The following is a 21,422-nucleotide window of genomic DNA, read 5'->3' as shown; positions in this document are numbered from 1 at the left end:
AAGTGAGATTTGATGAGATTATCATAATATTTTTAGTATAGGGGCAGGGTGGATTAAAAAACCCAAAAGACGGGCCTATCGAAATTCTTTTTGCAATTTTTGCATTTTTAAATTTAAAATACATATTTTAAAGGTTTCGAAATCGGTTCTTACCATTTATTGAAAAATCTACGTGAATTTTAATAATTAGTAACGATTAAAATATTGTGAATTTATATGATAGAAATAATACATTATTTAATACATTGACTAAATGTAGTATGGAATAACTTATTTAAAGTTCCTTTTCATTTTGTTCTACATGTAAACAAAGAACAACCAAAATATGTTATATTGTACTCAGCGAAACGAGGCGGTAGCGGTCATTGATCTTTTTAGTCTGGGCGCTAAATGAAAAATGCTCTCACTGTATTTAGAATATTTAAGAATAAAATTGACCTCTTATAAAGACACAGATTATAACAGATTCTTAGGAAAACATCTTGGTAATTCTTTAGAATGATAATCTCCAACTTTTTATGAGTTCGAAGTGATATGCTTCATATTCAGTTCACATCGAGTCTGCAAAATACGATATCGCCCTTAGACTAGGAACATCTGACACTTTATTGTCAATCGCGGTTTATATCATAAAGTTAATATACCTAGCGGAATAGAGCAACAATCTCGAGCTGTCAAACGAAACCGAAATTGGTTTCATCTGTGTGTAAAAATATGTGTACGTATACACTTACACAAGCATGATTGAACATGAATTCTATGAGATTAAATTGTCAACGTGCGGCACGTGCCGACTGGACGTCAAAAAAAGAGTGCTGCTGTCATGTATCACACGTCTCTTTTTACCACGCAGTGTTACTGATAGTGACATCTCTCTTGCTCAGGCCTTTGTTTCTCTATTCCGCTAGGTATATTAACTTTATGGTTTATATAGATAATGACAAGTTTTTGACAGGGAGTCAATGATCGCTACTGTCTCGATTCCCCGAGTACACCTTAGATTTTTTTTTATTGCGCGGTAACGTGACATTTAATTTGGTAGCACAATACTTTTTGTTTATATTGAGATCAAAATGACTTGGAACTGAGTGAAGTATATTATAATAGTATATTTACATTAACTCGCGCGAGGTCCGAGCTTACGAAGACAGGAGAGACCCTGAAAAAAAAAAGAAATTAACATGAACTATTATAAACTTGCGTGCAAAAAAATCGACCCACCTCTCTCCTTATGATTCAAACGGTAATAACTCAAGAAATATAATTAGTATTAAATAAATGTTGGAATCGTTTTAAAGGTAGTACAATAAGGATTTAATTAATGCCATAGTTATTGTGACTGTAAATTGTTTGCTAATTCTACAACCTTAAAACAAAAACCGGTCAGTTTGGCATAACATTTCAGTAGGCGATTAACGACATCTTTCTTGTAAAAAACACTAACAAATTGATTTCAATAGCTCGTAGTGCCACCCATTACCCTAATTTAGGTTTCTATACGGGTTTTCCTTGACCTTATCAAAGTTATGATGAACTCCTGAGCGATATCATGCCGATCTTCTTGTACAGCCACCCGGAGGTCCTGAAGGGTATCTGCGGCAAGAGTCCGGGCCCTGACCCTCCTTTTGAGTTCTCCCCATAGGTGCTAAATAGGATTAAGGTTAGGACTCCTTGCTGGCCAGTCCAAACCCGAAATTTCGACGTCGGAGAGATATTGACGAACTTTCGCAGCAACGTGCGGTCGAGCATTGTTCTTCATCAATATGAAACCTTCATCAACAAAACCAGCACATGGCACCGCATGTTGTCCTAGTACGCCCTAAATGCAGCGATAGGTACTCAAAGTGCCAAGGTGCGGCCCGGTTACGAACTCAAGATTGGTTTTGCATCAAAAGAATTCTCGCCCCATACAGTCCCCGAACACCTACCAAATGGAAGCCTTTCGTAAATGCACGCCTGCGCAAATCATTCTCCTTATGTATGCTTTTCTGCGACCATCGTTACCATAAAGACTGATTTAGCTTTCATCAGAAAAGAGCACGACCCGCCATTGCTCCAATGAAAAATCAACATGAGAACGTGCGAAACTAAGCTGCGCTTGACTGTGTGCTGGAGCTAATTTTGGACCGTTAGCAAGTTTTTGTTAAGTCAAACAGCTGCCTGCAAGTCTTCGTCGTACAGTCTACTCAATCACTGTAACTCATCGGACTTCTCTTGGCCGTCGTTGCACTTGAATTGAAATGAGATGTCGATTCCGCAAGGACGTTGACATCTTAAAACGGTCATCACATTCAAATGTAGCCCAATGTCTTCCTGAACATGGTCGCATGGTAAAGTTTAGAGTCTCTAGAATACTTCGGTATACTCTTGTAACCGAAGTTCGACTTAAATTAAGACTTCTAGCCGCAACTCGTTGTCTAAATTCAGTTCTTAGCAAAGCCCCTGCTTGAGAGGCTTTATTCGGAGTAATATCCATTTTGCCACAAAGAAATTACGTTTAAAATTAAGTTAAATGAACAATAAATCAATAAAAGTCAAGACAAAACGAAAACAATAAGATTTGACCGATTTTTCATACAGAACATAACCGTTTAATTAACGATTAAAAAACTGAGTGATGGGGGTGCTTAGTGATTTGTGTCGTTTGTAGTCAAGCATGTTGGAAATGAAAATGTAGAGTAAACGTACACATTCCCTATCATATTAACTCGCATTATTAATAAAAAGAAATAATAAATAACTATAACTTTTTAAGATATAGCGACTTCAACAGAAATGCGCGGGGTGGGTCGATTTCTTTGCACGCAAGTGTATAACTAATACATTTTTAACTGTATTTGACTAACTGCCACAATCAGCGTTGAATATTAATTACTAAATTGTAATTAAGTGAAGATCTTGACATGAATTCAATTCATTATCTGTCATACACTTCATTTAATTACATTTGGGTTTTGGGTATTTAATATTTTGAAGCCCCATGTTAAAATATTTCTGAATCAGAGCAATATTATGATTAGAGACTCTGATCATATTATGAGTTTTGGATTATTTTTTCGTAATGCTCCTATTTACGCGAAGGCCTGCTTTTGCGAATTTATCTAAATCTCACGTGAGATTCAGGATATCCATTAGCTTGACTCTTCTGCTTCTGATCGTTCCTTGCGAGTCAGAAGTTGTATCCGTTCTTTCATACTTTTGCCCTTTCACATGTGATTCCAAGTGAAATTAGTTGAATCTGATGCAACAATCTGTGAGGTCCAATCCATCTCACTTGCTGGCACGCATTCTCTCTCATCCATGATTCTGTTAATGCCCACATCTTACGAGATCTCGCGTGAAATTTTGGGTATCTCACGAGAGATTAGAAGAGATGTCACGAGATCAGTCGAGGAGACACCATAAGATCAGTCTCGCCTGCTCCTGGTGCCAGAAGTTGTCCCTATTCTTACATATTTTAACGCCTCTGTGGCCCAGTGGTTAAGAGCGTGGCTCATGACTCAGAGGTCGTGGGTTTGATTCCCGCGTTGGAAACAGGTTATTTCCAAGTTTGGTTAGGACAATGCAGGCTGATCACCTGATTGTCTGACAAGTAAGATGATTCATGCGTCGGATGGGCATGTAAAGTCGGTCCTGCGCCTGATCTCTCGCCAGTCGTGTCGGTCTTCCGTCCCACTGGGTTATGAGAGTAAAGGAATAGAGAGTTCTCTTGTGTACTGCGCACACACTTGGGCACTATAAAATTACTCCTGCGTAACAATGCAAAACAAACAACAGTGCGTACAATGAAATCGGCCACCGTCACCGAAACCGGTTATTATTATTATATTTTTATCTTCTCAAAACCCATAAGATCTGATCTCACAACTCAAATCTAAACCCATTTAGATCAATCTCACCTGCTTCTGATACTCGTTCCTCGTGAACCAGAAGTTGTCCCTATTCTTGCATACAGACACATTTCTGCCATTTCATCTGAGATTCCAAACTCATGAGATTGGTTTAATACTACGCCAGGCACTCGTTCTCTCGAGAGGAGAGAGATAAATTTTGGAGATATCACGAGAGATTTTGAAAATCTCACGCGACATCCAGGAGATCAATCTCACCTGCTCCTGATACTCGTTCTTCGTGAGCCAGAAGTTGTCTCTGTTCTTGCAGACCTCGGCGAGCACCGCGCCGCCGATAAACACCATGTCCTTGCGACGAGGGGGGTCTTCAATGCGGATCTTGAATTTCTGGAATTTACAAATCATTTTGTTGATTTAAATGAGTTAAATGATCGTATCATTATCGATTTACTTAAAACGTGAAAAAATTTATAAGACAAAAATCTTATAAAAAGTAAGTAGTTGCGGCGATTGCATTTAACATACCAATTTTTATAAAAAATCACTTAGACATACAGTAAATCAATAGAAAGAACATCAGTCTACACTTATTGCGGTGAAATGTATGGTTCCTGTGAGCAGTGAGATTATACTTCTCGCGTATAAGTAAGTGCTGGAGTGTCATCTAAAATAAGTGTTTAACACAATTGATTTTACAAAAGCATTTGATTTTAAAAAGTTATGTAAAATCGTTCAAGCATTAGTATGTTATGAGGTTAGGCGTTATGACTCTTTATCCCACTTAACACCATACGTTTACAGTAAAAAACTGGCCAAAACAATGATGGCTTTTGGGAAAAATGTAATAATAGTTTGGTGTACCACAAGTATCACACTTGGGGCCAACATCCTTTGCAATTTATAAAAATGGTATAAAGTTGAAGGTAAGCCTTTTCTAAAGTCCAAGACATCTTACCGCTAACTTCTCCGTGTCATTCTTCAGCACTCTCTCCAGGTACAGCTGTTTGATCTCTCTCTCCAGCCGCGAGGGTAGGCCGGGGTACATGGTAGAGCCGCCAGACAGCACGATGTGCTTGTATAGCTCGTTCCTCATGTCTGGAATAGTTTTTTTTTATATATATGAAATAAGGAGGCAAACGAGCAAACGGGTCACCTGATGGAAATCAACATCCTTTCCCATGGACACTCGCAGCATCAGAAGAGCTGCAGGTGCGTTGCCGGCCTTTTAAGAGGGAATAGGGTAATAGGGGGGGGTAGGGGATTGGGCCTTCGGTTAACTCACTCACTCGGCAAAACACAGCGCAAGCGCTGTTTCACGCCGGTTTTTTGTGAGCCCGAATAGTCGACTAGTAGTAGCATGTGGCGGGCCAATAACTCTTTGCAATATGATCTCAGTGAGCTTGAAGAACCCTCAACCTTGATGAGATGTGGCTAGAACAGGCTGATGATGACGATGGGGATGATGATGAGGATAATAGTGATGACTCTGATGATGAGGATGATAATGATATCATCATCATGATGAGGAAGACGATGGAGATGATGATGATGATGATGCGTCACTCACCTATGTCGGCGGACTGTATCGTGTTGAACACCAGCTCGGCGATGCCCTGACCCTCAACGTTGATCAGATGGGGCTGGAACAGCGCTTCCGGCGCCTCGAACCGCTCGCCGCCCACTTTGATCACACGCCCGTCAGGTAGCTGGGGATAAGAAAAAAATAATGAAAATGGCGTGATTTTATAGTGCCCAAGTGTGTGCGCAGTACACGAGCACTCTCTATTCCTTTTACTGTCACAACCCAGTGGGACGGAAGACTGACACGACCGGCGAGAGACCAGGCGCAGGACCGAATTTTTACATGCCCATCCGACTTCACAGCATCTTACTTGTCAGACAATCAGGTGATCAGCCTGCGTTATCCTAACCAAACAAAAAATCCTATAAAATACATTACAATATTTCGCGGTCCGAGATTCAACCTTTTGCGGTCCGCATACGGACCGCGGTCCGCCTGTTGCCTACCACTGCCCTAAACCACCTGGCCACGGAGGCGTTCACCAACAGCTGAAGTCTGTCTGTCTGTCACTCACCACATATGGCTCCACCAGTACGGTAGTCTCCAAAGCCAGCCGCTGTTCCTGCTCCACGTCGTAGCCGATGTAGCACAGCTTCTCCTTCATCATACGGACCGTTTCGAAGTCAGCGGAGTGGTTGAAGGCGTAGCCTCGGAGGAGCAGCAACTGAGAACAGTTACAGAATTGTTATTACAACACAGCGGTCTTTATTTAATGATTACAGAACTTTTATTTAATAAATAGTTGACTAAAACAGTAAAAACGAATGTACTTTGAATAAATTAATGAATGATTGATATGCTTTATTGTGCTCAAAATGTACAAACATAATAAAAGAAGTTACATGAACTCAGAGTGAGCACAAAGGCGGCTTTATCGCTGTGAACAGGCGGTTTTGACGTGGGAGAGCCATGCTTCGGCACGAATGGGCCGGCTCCACCAAAGAAATACCACGGGCTCACAGTAAAACGGCGTGAAACAGCGCAATGTTTCGCCGAGTGAGTGAGTTTACCGGAGGCCCAATCCCCTACCCTTTTCCCTTCCCTACCCTCTTCTATTTCCTTCCCTACCCTCCCCTATTACCCTATTTCCCCTTAAAAGGCCGGCAACCCACCTGCAGCTCTTCTGATGCTGCGAGTGTCCATGGGCGACGGAAGTTGCTTTCCATCAGGTCTCCGGTCAAACGGGTCCGTTTGCTCGTTTGCCCCCTTATTTCATTTTAAAAAAAACGTACTTTATGTCAAATCTGTTTTTAAAAGTTAAGTTATCATTAAATATCATGTCAAAGGACTTTTTAAAACCAGCTCAATGAGATCCTCACCTTATTTTTTAATGTTAGGGGAATGCATCAGGCTAATTTTAATTAATGAACACCATTTTTCAAAAGTCTCAAGAGTCTCAACCACAATAGCAAGGTTATGTATTGCGCACACACTATGGCAGTGCTCACCTTGATGAGGTACCTGGTGATGTCGCGGCCGGCTATGTCCAAGCGGCGGGTGAGGTGGGGCAGAGAGAACTCCTCGTACACCGGACAGATGTGTGTTACGCCGTCACCTTGAAAATAAATACAAAAGGACTTTCACATTTATAGTATCTTACTAATAATTGCCCATTGTGAGTCACGGGGCCGGATTTATATTTTTATGGCTATAGGCATGGAGGAAATATAAGTGATAATAATTTAGGGTGTGTACGTGTTCCTTCTAGAGAGTTCACTGTGAAATGTATACAGGTATAATTATAATATACATGTATAATTCGTCTTGACGTGACTTAACGCGACCAAACTACGTTGGTTCCCCACTCTGCCGCTATCGTAGGACACTGCCGCCCCCCCTAGGACGCCATAGGACGCTGCCGCCCATAGGCTATACTGCCTATACATAAATCCAAAGCTGTCTACTCACCAGAATCTACCACCACCCCGGAGATGAGGCCCTGCGCGTACAGCGTTAGCACGGCTTGTATGGCGATGTAGGCGCTGTCGAAACCATACTTCTCGAACATCACCTGAAATATAAATAAAATTGTTGTTTTACGTTCATGTATAGTGTATACTAATATCTACTAGCTGAAATATAAATAAAATTGTTGCTTTATGTTTATCTATATTCTATACTAATACTAGTTGACACGGCAAACGTTGTTTTGCCATATAAATGATTTCTAGTATCAATATAAAATGTAGATAAAAAACCTTTTTTTCAGGCCTAACAAATGTATGTACATACATACAAAATAAAAATTTCATTAAAATCGGTTGAGTCGGTTTGGAGGAGTTCGCGCACAAACACTGTGACACGAGAATTTTATATTATATTAGATTGTAAAGATTTAATCTCAGGAGTCGGGACATTCTGGTTTGAATTGAAATAATATTCTTGTGTTGGATAGTCCATTAAGGCTTTGTCCACATCTGTATCATGATCGTGTATCAGATCTCCGTCGCGTAGCATGAAGCGTATCATGCTCGCTAGAAATGTACGCGATGTACGCGATCATTTTGCGTTCACACTAGCGATCGTGATTCGTGATACGCTTCGATGCCACGCGACGGAGATCTGATACGCGATCATGATACAGATGTGGACAAAGCCATATGCAATCAATAGGAACAAAGAACTAGAGGAAAATGTGGGAAAAACGGGAGAAATACTGATGACGCCGATGATGGATCAAATCACAGACATAGATCAATATAGATACCTCATGTCGCTCCATTTGTATAAAAACGAGCGTGTCACTCTTTTTTCCTACCTACTGTGACGTACCGATGATAAGAAACGTGTCAATTATCTAGGCTAACGTTTCTATTTTAATTTCTACAGCTCAATACGGCACTTTTAGGCAATTAGGTATTTTAAAATTCCGATTGACGTCCGATTCCAATAGCAGACTAAAGAAAAGACTTTTGAAAGACGAGCATTGCTCGTCGTTTGGGAACGCGATATGACCCGCGAAGCACATACACATGCGGTATCTGTCTTGATCTATGTCTGTGGATCAAATTATGTACCTCAATCATCTTCTCCCTATTCTTGGTGGGATTCATTGGTGGCTCGGTGAGAAGTATCTTCGTCTCTTTCGGGTCTATGTTCATTTTGCTCGGACCGAACGTGTAGTCCCACACGTGGCACATGTCCTCCCAGTTTCTTACCACCTGGTTGGTTAAAATACAAAATAATTCTAGCATTGACCATAGCTAAAATAATTTAAGGTGGCTCCAGCGGTCATTGACCTTTCCAGTCTAGGAGCTATGTGAAAAATACTTGCACTGTGTACTGTAAACTTAAGAATAAAATTGAATTCTTGTAAAGAAACAGACTATTATAGTTTCATCGGAAAACGTCTTGGTAACTTGTTGTATCTCCAACTATTTGAAGTGATATAATTCATACTCTGTTCAAATCGTGTACTATCTCCCTCAGACTAGAAACATCTGTCACTTCATTAAAAATCGCGGTTTGTAAAACGATGAAATACGACAAGTTTTTTGACAGGGGGTCAATGACCGCTACGGACAGAATTCGGCAATAGAATACTTTTTCGGGATGAAAAGTAGTAACAAGTTTCATAAATACTAGATTGTTTACAGCTCATAGATTTAGGTGTGGTGATGTTGTGGTGAAGATGATTGCGTGGTCTATAAGTTTTATTATTTGCTTAACTTACTCCATTCTCCATGGGATAGCTGACTTCCAGCATCGACCTGAGCTGTGAAGCTTCATCACCCACCATTAAGTCCTGAAAACATCATATATTTATTACAAAAACGTATCTATTACTATTTCAATAGCTAGTATTGTCATTTTGTGAGACTGTTCTAATGCAACAAACCTGTGATGAATATACAGTCTCCTGTTAAATACCTCAGAAACGAGATGCAGTGTTAGACTCTTTGCAAAACAGAAATATAACGAGATTAATGCATTTAAAAATGTGTATCGGAAACCCCTTCTTACTGTATGTAACATATAAAATATGTTAACAAAATTATGATCTATCATGATTCTTAGATTGTGCGATTAAGCTATAGTAGTGTATTGTACAGTTCGTTGCCTCTAAAAAGCATATGAGCTAAAATTTACAGCATATATTTACAAGTATAAGAAACTAAACTTTATGGGTACAAAATAATATTTGTCATGTCAGCAACATTGTTATACTGACAAGAGAATAAAGTGATCAGAAATAAGCCCAAACAAATGTTGTCTTTGCTAATGTGGATGCTAATAATTGCTCAAATAAACATCTATTCTATTTCAGCAACTTAAGTTTTTCAAGCATTTTTTACCTGGACGATCTCAGGGTGAAACATCTGAATGCATGAAATTTTAATACTCTTCTTATGTTCCATTTGTTTCTAAGTATAATAACATAGTTATACCTATACTGTGTTGTTTAATACTCAGTGCCGTAAATAGCCTTTTTTGCGCCCTGTGCGAGCTTCTATAACTGCACCCTTGTTTTTAAACTGACTTCCAAAAAGGAGAAGGTTATAAATTATAATATGTTTGGCTGCGGATATATTTTTTTACTACACTGGAAAACATCTCTGGGGCGCAGCGGCAAGTACTTATCGGGAACAATTCGAAAAAATAAGAGTCTACCTAGACATTCTTGCGCCCCCTAGAGTCTACGCCCTGTGCCTGGGCACCGGTGGCACCGTATTTACGGCACTGTTAATACTTACGTTTGCTTGCTTTCTAAGTACATAAACATAAATTTTTTTAAAACATTTATTTAAGAACATATTTAAAACAAAAAAATATAAGTTTTATTACTAGGCTATTTTAGTTTTTCATGTAACATTCACAACACAATTTTTTTGTTAGTGTTAGGTATAAACAATAAACACTGTTATCAAAACCAAAATAAGAATAAGTAACAATTTTTAGTTGTTTAAGAAATCATCAATGATTAATCTTGTTAACTTAAATGGTTATTAAAAAAAATATTGACCATTCTAGATGGCAATATAGATCATGTAAGTCTTGAGAATGGTAAAATAACTCAACAAACAGTATTTCAAACATACAAAATCAACAAACACATGCTGATAATGTAAAGAAACTTACTCCAATACATATTTCCTGTAAAACATTATTCTGTTAAATATTACAAGTACCAGTTTATTATTAATTACTGTTATGTATAACAAGCTTTTGCCCACGGCTTCACTCGCATTAAGAAGTATTATTATATACAAACTTTCATCCCCTATTTTAACCCCTTGGAAGTGGAATTGATCAAAATCCTTTCTTAGCAGATGCCTATGTCATAATATCTACCTGCATGCCAAATTTGAGCCCGATCGGTCCAGTGGTTAGGGCTGTGCGTTGATAGATCACCATGTCAGATCACCTTTGAGTTTTATATATATATATATATAGATTTCCTAGTAACTTGGAGTAGAGTGGCAAGAGACAGAAGAGAATGGAAGAGGCTAAAGGAGGCCTTTGTCAAATGGCAATCAGAAATTGATAAACCTAGATAACTAACATAGTATTTATAAACATTGCTGTATTTCTGAAATAAAGGCTTTATTTATTTATTTTATTTTGTATAAAATTTAAATTTTCCTGTGATTTGCAGTATCTTGACTGCTGCAAGACATTTTGGCAGATGTAAATATCTATTACTTTTCATGTTTTTAATGGAAATTTATCAAATACAGGCAGCTTAGTCAAATGTTTTGCTTACAACAAAGATATTATACATTTCCATGGTGTTTTTCATGGATTTTTTTAACCGTTATTACGGAATATAGTCATATCGTCGTCCGTGACTTCATTATGAAGTCACAGCACCTAAAGAAACTGAGATAAGACTCACCTTAACATCGATATCTCCAATTTTGTTCTCCGCACGTATTATCGGTCTGCCAACCATTGAGGGGAAGATGTGAGCGGGAAAGTTGCTCCCGGCGTATCCGCATTTAACAAACTGCAATATTAGTAATGTTTCGATGATGATTCATTAACTTATCAATACTAAAACTTGGGTCACTTGAAGCGATCAAAAGCGTCGACTTACACCGGTGCCGTTGTCGCAGACGATGACTTTCCTTCCCTGATCGTCCATGGTCACTTTAGATTTCAATATTTGTGTAATAAAATCGAATATTTATAGAGTTTTTTAGTTTTATTTTATAGATTTCTCCAACTGCACCCCGCAAACAAGCGAATCGACGTTCGAGTACAAACGTCACTGTCAACTGTCACGGCTCAAGCTGTCTAATGTCAAAAAGACATTTGGTGTTAGTTTTTTTTTTAATTTATAATAAAAATATGTTTTGGAAAATATAGGATTGTCCATTGAGGCATTGAACACTTTGTGTCATTTTATGAGAAGCTAGTGTTGTTGTTATTATGGACCTGACACTGAGTCCAGAGTCCTGACTCCTGATTATCTCATTAATATTTAATTAAGTTAATATATTAATCACATTTTTATTTTACTAACTCTAGAATGCGCTTTTCACGTTATCGTGGACGCCGACGCCGAAAACGTTGGGTTTTTTACGCACCGTGGACGTTTTGTGCGGTTCAGAAGAGTGTAGAAGTCGTGATGTCCTCTAACGTGCACGTTAAAACGGGAATTTAAAAGCGTCTTCATAAATATTTCCATCCATTTTACTTCCCTATGTTATCGTTTTACCGCGGACGTCCACGATATTACCACCACCATAAACTTATAATATACTGATGACCACCACGTCCAAAATTATAAAAGCGCACATTGTTACTAATACTAAAAAATTTGATGATAGTCTGAAATAAATGATTTGAATTTGAATATATGGTACCCATGAATATCATTTTATATCGCAATTTTATTTTGCAGCAAAACACGCAACGGAGTTTCAGTCCTCGTTTCAAAATCAAGAGGTTCTAAAATATTTGAGGACAAATAAACTTTTCAACTTAATTAATGCATTTATTCAAATAATTATTAAGTTCATTCACAATTAACAACAGACAGACACACTACTTTTTTCTTCTCTTCCCGCCATTTTCAACTGAATGCGGCATTTTTCGCTTCCCGCCATTTCTGTCCGCCATTTTGTTGCCCTTTCTATCCACCATCTTGTTTTGCGGTTTTTTGTTGAATTTCTTGCCTTTTTGTCCTAATATCTTCTTGTTGTATCCCTTTATCCATCTATCTCTCTTCTCTTCCCATGCCAATTGTTTCGTACTTGAGTTATCAGTATTTGATACTGCTTGGCTTGATCCTTGCTTTTTATTTGTGGCTGTTTCCTCTAGCAGTGTCGAGAACTCTTCGGCTGAAGCGAATAGGTCTCCAAGATTGTCTTTACCTGGAAATAAAATTGGCTTGTTATTTTTATAACTACGAGTATGACATTTCGTTGGTTCATATTGTCAATCAAAAAAGTACCTTTTGAACTTTACAATGTAACCATAAAGTTAATATACCTACGTAGTGAAATAGAACAACAATCTCGAGCTGTCATGAGCTATACGTACACAAGCATGATTGAACATGATTTCTATGAGATTAAATTGTCAACGTGCGGCACGTGCCGACTGGACGTCAAAAAAAGAGTGCTGCTGTCATGCATCACACGTCTTTTTTTACCACGCAGTGTTACTGATATTGACATCTCGCTTGCTCAGGCTTTGTTTCTTTATTCCGCTAGGTATATTAACTTTATGAATGTAACTTAACGGGTGAGCAATATTATAATAAGAATACTACGTTATTACTTATTTCATTCTACGAATAATAATAAATAGTATTATTCATACATTCCATTACACAGGCTATTTTTTATCATCATCAAAAATAAAAATATTTTCCTTATTAACACCAAGCATCATTTATATGAGCACTATACAAGATGTTAGCGTAAACACCGTTATCGTTGAAACCATCAAATAAGCCCGTCAAAATGAACAACTTTTTCTATGAGAACAATGCTGGGAACTAAAAAAATCCGTCTTCATACCCATACAAATTGCCGATCCGGGCATCCGTGTGGGTATGAAGAAGGCATTTTTTTGAGTTCCCAGCATTGTTCTCATAGAAAAAGTTGTTCATTTTGACGGGCTCATTTGATGGTTTCAAGGATAACGGTGTTTACACTAACAAGTAACACATAGTATAAATATTGTACAGTTCTTGCAATCTACGAGCGCGCGTAGCCTTTATTTGCAGTGGTAATTGTGAATAGACATTTTCGTTAGTGTGCGTACCTGACGGAGCAGTCAGTAGCGAGCGAGACATGTACGCGTGTATGGATATGGTCACTCACACAACTAAGGGCGCCGCGCACTCGTAGATTGCAATAACTATAATACAAAACAAACCTTTAATCTGTAACGCTTTCTTGCCCTTCTTCTTGCCAGGAACATCGATCTGATCATCATCATCATCACTGTCTTCCAGTTGCAGTTCTAAAACAAAACAAAATCGTAAAGCCATATTATAACGAAGATATTTGTGAAAATGACCAAAAAATACTTCGATGTTTTGTTTCAACTGTAATATTTGCAAATCTATACTAATATTAGTAGTCTAGTTCCGTTCCGGAGTCTCCCCCGGAGGTTCCGGGGGAGACTCCGGAACGAAGCGAGTCACGTCGCCAGCAAAACGTGACAGTGTTAGATTTTAAGTATATATAAAATATATGTATGTTAGTTTTAAGGTATCTACACTACTATTATAAAGAGGAAAGATTTGATTGTTTGTTTGTCTTGAATAGGCTCCGAAACTACTGGACCGATTTGAAAGATTCTTTTACCATTGGAATCCTACATTAATTCTGCTGAACATAGGCTAAATTTTATTTTGGAAAAAAATAGGGTTCCGTAAGATATTTGGGATTTTCGGACGCAAGGTGTAAAAAATCAACCAGAAATGTTACTTTTTTCGCGTACGCTGCCTAAACTATAAAAGATAGAACCATAAAATGTTCTAAGTAATTGTAGATCTTTTAAATATCTACAAAAAAGTCCGCGACACACTATACCTATCTATGTTGAGTGAGGCACAATAACCATTTTTTTATTAAAAAATCTTGAAATGTTTTTGGACTACATTTAAATGCCTTTATTTTAGTCATGGCATTAATTCTTATCATAATAAATTATTTCATTACTAATTACAGTTAATGCAGATAATATTTGGTCTTTGAATGATTAAAATTGGACGTTTGGTTTTAATGTTATGGCGAAATTAAAATATTACGATTTCTGCTCCACGTTGCGAATTGGGCGTCGTCAAGGCGCGCCGCGCGGGTGTGCTCGCCCGGAGAGTCCGCGTAAATATTAATTATTATTACCTCGATCATGGGAATCACAGACACAATAGATTTATAATATAACCGCCCGCGACTTCGTCCGCGTTAGCATAGTAGGTCACATCCCAAGTATTATAATTTATTGTACAAAAATATTCAATGTACAGAATTGACTTTCCTACGATTTTACCTATAATATAAAAATGAGTCGCTGAATGTGTTGCTAAGCGCAAAACTCGAGAACGGTTGGACCGATTTCGCTAATTCTTTTTTTTAAATATTCCTTGAAGTACGAGGATGGTTCTTACGGAGAGAAAATTCAAAAAAAAATTTTTTAATTTCCTGAATAAGTCTAAAAACAACACTTTTCTATACTCCCATACAAAAGTTAAAGAATCGACTGTTAGGCGATACGAAGTTCGGCGGGTCAGCTAGTTCATTATATAATTGATATTATGTATGTTACATTTAAGGTATTTGTTATATGGGCCTCTGATGCCCGAAATAAATGATTTGATTTGATTGATTTTGATAATATAAAAAATGCGAAAGTGTGTCTGTCTGTCTGTTATCTCTTCACGCTCAAACCGCTGAACCGATTTTGCTGAAATTTGGGGATACTTTCAGTCCCGGTGATGGACATAGGATACTATTCCTGCCGGTACGGATAAATGTACGGTTCCCGCGCGGTAAACGACTTGCAAATACCTTATTAGCAATGAAACATGTTAGGCTACAAATTTAATCTAAATAGATTCAGTAAATTACCCTCTTCATCGCCGGAGAACGCGGGTTCATCATCATCACCCGACATGTTCAACTCGCCGTCGCTTCCTTCTGAAAATATTATAACATCATTAAAATCTGCTAAGCCAACTAAAACGATTATAAGATATAAAAATTGTACGATATACAGGATGTAACAAAAATAAGTGATAATACTTTAGGGTGTGTACGTGTTCCTAGTAGAAAGTTCACTGTGAAAGTAGCAACGCTGAAAGACCAAAATTTTTTTTCACTTTTGTATGGGGAAACTCGTGACGCTCGGGCCCTTGCCCATACAAAAGTGAAAAAAAAAATTTGTCTTTCAGCGCTGCTACTTTCACAGTGAACTCTCTACAAGGAACAGGTACACACCCTAAAGTATTATCACTTATTTTTGATACACCCTGTATAAAAATTATACGATACACATTTAATACACATCCATGACCCAGGAACTTTGAAAACTTTTTGTTCCATCGGCGGGATTCGAACCCGGCCCTCCGGCTGGAGCTACCGACAGCCCACCCACAGAGGTCGTCGTGTATGAGAACTGCGATGGCACCGGGTAAAAACACTTCATACATAGAAGTCAAAACTTCTACAGTGAACTCTATACAGGGGAATCATACACATCCTAAATAATTATTTATTTTGTTTTGTTACACTCTGTATAGACAGATGTTACAAAATCTAGTAATATAATTATTAGTTTAACAAAACTAAATAAACACGCCGTTTTTTTTTCAAAAAATGTAACATTTCACTGCATTGTCATAGCCTCTTAATACGTATGAAAAATTTCGAATTAAGTAATTAGTCTACTGAAGGTAAAAACCGTGCTCAAAGGGTCCGTTACATACATACTGCCCGACTCCCGAGCTAATAAAAGTGTGTTAAAATAACTCACCATCATCACCGCTTTGATCAGTCAATTCCTCATCATCATCAGCAGCAGCATCATCCTTCTTCTTTTTGGGTTTCTTCTGCTTGGACGCTTCAATTTCGGCGAGATAATCCAGTTCTTCGTCTGACTCTGAGAAAAAGAATTAGATAATTAGATTATGACTAGCTGACCCGGGCAAACATTGTTTTGCCATCTAAAGTATTTCGCCCAGTGATAACTATTTTATTATAAAAAATGTATATTTATTGAAGTGACAAAATAAGTATGTCACCATGGCAACGCCCATCGCTATCCCGTCGCACAAACAATGGTCGCCGTCAGTCTCGAGTTGTAATAGTTTACTATTATTTATTCAACAAATGCACTTATCAATATAATAAGTACCCAGTAGCCGATTCTCAGACCCACTGAATATGCATATATTTGGTTAAAATCAGTAAAGCCGTTTCGGGGGAGTACGCGGCCTAACATTGTGACACGAGAATTTTATATATAAGAAGATTTAATTTGAGTTCTCTTATGTAATCATCATCAATTCATCACTGTCTTCCAATTACAGTCTAAAACAAAACAAAATCGTTAATCTAACGGGTGGAAGAACCAGGTAAGTAACAGTAAAAAAAATCTGTCTTTTTTGCGTAAACGGAGTCTTTAGGACCGCGAAAATGTTATAAGGTTTGCTCAAATTGTAAAGGAAAACATGACACAATGTTACGGACCTGCATCCACTTATGTCTTTTATTTAGCCATTATTTAGAACTTTTGTGTCTCATCTCATGTTTCTTATCCTGCGGCTTGCCGGTCATGTTGTTAAGACCACCCTGGGCTAGAACTCTCGTGCCTCATCTCACGGTGCATTCGTGCCTCATCTCACGGTTCACACTCAGAACTTTTGTGCCTCATCTCATAAATTAATTCACTCTTATTTAGAACTTTCGTGCCTCATGGCTCTTACCCTGCGGCTTGCCGGTCATGTTGTCGAGGTACTGGTCGAAGTCATCGCTGGTGACGGACTCCGCGTCGCTGTCTTCATCGTCAGGCGCTGACGACTGCCGGCGACGTTGAAGGAAGCTGGAATGGTTTATTAATTATAATTGATGACATGATGGATGAAGTGGGTAAGTAACAATTTGAAAATGTACGTTTTTTTGCATAAATGGAGGCTTTATAACCGGGAAAATGATTTGAAATAAAAAATGTGGATTCATATTACCTTTTTTTTTTTTTTGTTGACGCAGGGGAAATCTTCAAAAAGATTCCTGGGTAGGATATGTGGGATTTTTACCCACTAAAATCCCTGCGATGGACAGACTTCCGCACATAGGAGAGCAACGGGTACTCTATCGAACAACTTCCGCTGCTCACCTAGCACATTGCTCTAACAGAGCTCTTCACAAAATTATACTCGGAAGCTTTCCCGGGGTACTACATGTCCCCATATTATAGTGTAGCCCTAGTAGCAGGAAGCAGAACACTCTGTTGACTTATGGCATTGTCACGATGTCGAATGTCGGGCACGCTAGACCTAAGGATGTAGATTATTTTTAACGAGGATTTTATTTTTCCTCTTCTAACTCGGAATTGTAGTGTCCATTAATTGTAGTGTTTTTTAGATGATAAATAGACTAACATAATAAACGAAAACTGGGCAGTTCTGGATATATTAATACATACATTACGGGTCGAATTGATAACCTCCTTTTTTGAAGTCGGTTAAAAAATTTAAGGTTTTAAGCTGGTAGTCGGTTAAAGATACTCACTCATACAAGAACTTCTCATCAACGGGTATCCTCTTGGCGTCTTCATTGAGATATTGTGACGATGTTACTGGGACACTCTTTATACCTGATGACAGAAAAGAGTTAAAACTTAAGACACCCACCCTTAAACCTCCTCAAAGTATTTAGACTTCCAGCAGGCTTAGCATGGTCACCATAGCAACGGTTTCTTTCTACGGAAGAATAGACAAAGTGACAGTTAGACAAAGAAAATCCGCTATTTTGTCAGAATCTGTCAGTATTGCCAATGTCCGTTTTTTCCCGTTTCTTATGTTGTTATGCTAAGCCTGCAGTTGGTCTGGCCGTGAAAAGCAACTGTCAAAATGTCCGGAAATGGAATAAGAGATTCCTACTGTAGGAATCTCTTATTATTTTATTTTGCTTCTGGTTAACTGTAACAGTTAAGGAGTGAGCACACTGAGACGGGCCGTGCCGGGGCTCAGCGTGCCGGGACTCATCGCAAAAATCCGCCTCCATACAATTTGTATGGAAGCGGAAATCCGCTGCGCCCCGACACAGCGTGCGATACGCGCATTATTATTATACACGCTGATGAGCCCCGGCACGCTGAGCCCCGGCACGGCCCGTCTCAGTGTGCTCACTCCTTTAACCAGAAGAAAATAAAATAATAAGATAAAAAATTGAGCTTAACTCTTTATCGATCAGGTAGACCTTCAGAACTGGATACCTCCTACAGTAACCGCGACCGAAACTCCAGTTGCTGTTCTTACCTCTATAGGGGTCATATACAGGTAAACTTTCAGCTTTTATAAATACACATGGGAGAGCCATGCTTCGGCACGAATGGGCCGGCTCGACCGGAGAAATACCACGTTCTCACAGAAAACCGGCGTGAAACAGCGCTTGCGCTGTGTTTCGCCGAGTGAGTGAGTTTACCGGAGGCCCAATCCCCTACCCTATTCCCTTCCCTACCCTCCCCTATTCCCTTCCCTCCCCTACTCCCTCTTAAAGGCCGGCAACGCACTTGCAGCTCTTCTGATGCTGCGAGTGTCCATGGGCGATGGAAGTTGCTTTCCATCAGGTGACCCGTTTGCTCGTTTGCCCCCTTATTTCATTTAAAAAAAAAAAGACGTAAGTCTGACTGTCGCTGTCTCTTGGATTACTAGTAGACTGCTGTCCAGCGAATGTAAATCGCACCTGACGGCTCGACTTAACATAACCTGACCAACAGACGTCTAGTGGGCTGATTCACGATTTCCGTTCGAATCGGGATTCGGAAACTTTGCGTGCTAACGAGCAAACGGGTCACCTGATGGAAAGCAACTTCCGTCGCCCATGGACACTCGCAGCATCAGAAGAGCTGCAGGTGAGTTGCCGGCCTTTTAAGAGGGGATAGGGTAATAGGGGAGGGAAGGGAAGGGAATAGGGGAGGGTAGGGAAAGGAATATCGTAGGCCTCCGGTAAGCTCAGTACTCGGCGAAACTCGGTGAGGACGTGGTATTGGTATTTCTCCGGTCGAGCCGGCCCATTCGTGCCGAAGCATGGCTCGGCACGAATCGCATTCGACGGCAGGCCAAGTGTCAACAGCTGCTTTCGATTGCCGTCGACAAGTGCCGTTCGTCTGTAAGAAGCCTTAGCGCGGCGAGCGTTTATTGGACATCGCTCGGTAAAGTTTCCGAATCCGAGTCGAATTGCGAATCGTGAATCAGGGCCAAGGTCCCCCATCCCAATGAACCAATTTCTCTGACCTCCTCCTCCACCCCTCTCCCCTCCTTGTCACAGATGGTCACATCAGTAAGACCATCCATCCCCCATATCTAGTGTGATGTCACAAGTTTACAATTTTATGAGATGTCACAAAACTTACGACCCCTCCCCCTCCTTGTCACACCATGTCACACTTTGTCGACCCCCTGTCTACCCCTTTTAGGTGTGACATACTTTATGGATAGCCCCTGATTGGTACAGTTCTTACTAACAGTGAACTTAGACCTAACTTACATCATTCACGATCATCATCATCTCCGAAAACCCCCACGCCATAGTAAAAGGAGGGGAAGTTATCTTCATACAAAGGCACCGCGCGCGGCTTGTATGTGTGCGCCATAGTATCAATACGTCGCCACGTACGGCACACAACAAATTGTATGAAGATAACATACTTCCCCTCCTTTTACTATGCCCACCCACTAAATTTCAATCCAAAAACTACACAAGATCGTCTCATTTCTACCTTTAGCGGTATAATTCTTCCTCACGGCGAACTTGGGATGCGATCCCTTCACTTTCTTCACCTCAGCGTCTTGCTGCGTCTCGCGTTTCTTCGGGTTTTTGAACACGAAGCGGTCGAGGAAACGGATACCCGCAAAGTCCTTTAGCGGGTCGCCCGTGTATTGGATAATTTGGTCTGTAATTTATAATTATGCGCCATTATTAAAGTAAATACAAAACTTTAGTAAGGGCCGCGCCAAAGCGGTATGGCACTGAAACATTTATACGTGGGAGAGCCATGCTTCGGCACGAATGGGCCGGCTCGACTGGAGAAATACCACGTTCTCATAGAAAACCGGCGTGAAACAGCGCATGTGCTGTGTTTCGCCGAGTGTGTGAGTTTACCGGTGGCCCAATCACCTACCCTATTCCCTTCCCTACTCCTCTCCTATTCCCTTCCCATCCCTACCCTCCCATATTACCCTAATCCCTATTCCCTTTTAAAAGGCCGGCAACTCACCTGCAGCTCTTCTGATGCTCCGAGTGTCCATGGGCGACGGAAGTTTCTTTCCATCAGGTGACCCGTTTGCTCGATTGCCCCCTTATTTCATAAAAAAAAAGTGCTCGCCGCGCCGCTGCTATTCCGGTGTGGCGCGGCCCTAACCCAGAGAGCACTGCGCAACGTGCAAGCGATATTAGACCCTAACCTTGAGTTAATTTAGGGTTCATTTTCCTATGTCACACAGAGTAAGCTTCAGTTTTACCAAACTTAACCCTAGCTACATAGCATTAAGCAAGGCAACTCATTGCATTGCATGCGAACGATATTAGATCCAATTTTAATATCATTAGGGTTCAATTTCCTATGTCACCTTGATTGAAAATTTAATAACGCCACTGCCAATTCCCACCTTATCACTATAGTAATAAAGATGATATTCCCTCACCGTTCAACAACTTCTCGGCGAACAGCCTCACCGTGGGATGATAATGAGTGCTGAGTGGTAATAGTTCGACGTACGCCGAACACTGCGCCCCCGCGTAGGTCGGGTTCCGAGCGAAAGGGTTGTAGTCCGTTATCACCTGGAAACGATAATGATTCTTATG

General features: G+C 39.7%; 2 protein-coding genes and 1 long non-coding RNA gene across 4 annotated transcripts in view; 1 reads left to right on the top strand and 2 right to left on the bottom strand.

Moving 5' to 3' along the window:
- Positions 1-1,092: 1,092 nt before the first annotated feature.
- LOC121738218 (actin-related protein 2) lies at positions 1,093-11,627 on the bottom strand. 2 transcript variants are annotated; one of them, XM_042130173.1, is made up of 12 exons: positions 11,471-11,627; positions 11,270-11,380; positions 10,513-10,527; positions 9,107-9,178; positions 8,451-8,594; positions 7,342-7,444; positions 6,882-6,988; positions 5,948-6,097; positions 5,419-5,557; positions 4,807-4,946; positions 4,110-4,238; positions 1,093-1,159 (listed from the first exon to the last, which is right to left on the bottom strand). In XM_042130173.1, the coding sequence occupies exons 1-12, from the start codon at positions 11,516-11,518 to the stop codon at positions 1,118-1,120; spliced, it is 1,200 nt and encodes a 399-aa protein (XP_041986107.1). In that variant the 5' UTR covers positions 11,519-11,627; the 3' UTR covers positions 1,093-1,117. The 2 variants fall into 2 exon arrangements, with proteins under 2 accessions (XP_041986107.1, XP_041986108.1); XM_042130174.1 differs by lacking the exon at positions 10,513-10,527.
- LOC121738228 overlaps positions 8,722-21,422 on the top strand; it is a 16,659-nt gene continuing 3,958 nt past the window's right edge. The window contains exons 1-2 of the long non-coding RNA XR_006037258.1: positions 8,722-8,794; positions 18,331-18,335. This is a non-coding gene — a long non-coding RNA (uncharacterized LOC121738228). The remainder of the gene's footprint in view (positions 8,795-18,330; positions 18,336-21,422) is intronic.
- LOC121738198 (CCAAT/enhancer-binding protein zeta) overlaps positions 12,379-21,422 on the bottom strand; it is a 26,391-nt gene continuing 17,347 nt past the window's right edge. Inside the window, exons 14-21 of the mRNA XM_042130113.1 lie at positions 21,263-21,398; positions 20,338-20,511; positions 18,126-18,210; positions 17,321-17,436; positions 16,369-16,494; positions 15,465-15,533; positions 13,765-13,851; positions 12,379-12,752 (exon numbers count right to left, since the gene is read on the bottom strand). Coding sequence (XP_041986047.1) covers positions 12,424-12,752; positions 13,765-13,851; positions 15,465-15,533; positions 16,369-16,494; positions 17,321-17,436; positions 18,126-18,210; positions 20,338-20,511; positions 21,263-21,398 — 1,122 coding nt within the window. The 3' untranslated portion in view covers positions 12,379-12,423. The remainder of the gene's footprint in view (positions 12,753-13,764; positions 13,852-15,464; positions 15,534-16,368; positions 16,495-17,320; positions 17,437-18,125; positions 18,211-20,337; positions 20,512-21,262; positions 21,399-21,422) is intronic.

Source organism: Aricia agestis, chromosome 22, assembly GCF_905147365.1.
Source record: "Aricia agestis chromosome 22, ilAriAges1.1, whole genome shotgun sequence".
In the NCBI taxonomy this organism is placed as follows: Eukaryota; Metazoa; Arthropoda; class Insecta; order Lepidoptera; family Lycaenidae; genus Aricia; species Aricia agestis.
The sequence above is the reverse complement of the archived record's forward strand: the minus strand, read 5'-3'. Positions and strand labels throughout refer to the sequence as shown.

Coding starts and splice junctions, on each gene's coding strand:
- LOC121738218 (XM_042130173.1), bottom strand. CDS start 11,518: ATGGACGATCAGGGAAGGAAAGTCATCGTCTGCGACAACGGCACCGGT. Junction 7,445..8,450: donor ATAGGGAGAAGATGATTGAG/GTACATAATTTG, acceptor TTTATATTTCAG/GTGATGTTCGAGAAGTATGG. Junction 5,558..5,947: donor TACTGGTGGAGCCATATGTG/GTGAGTGACAGA, acceptor TCTTATCCCCAG/CTACCTGACGGGCGTGTGAT.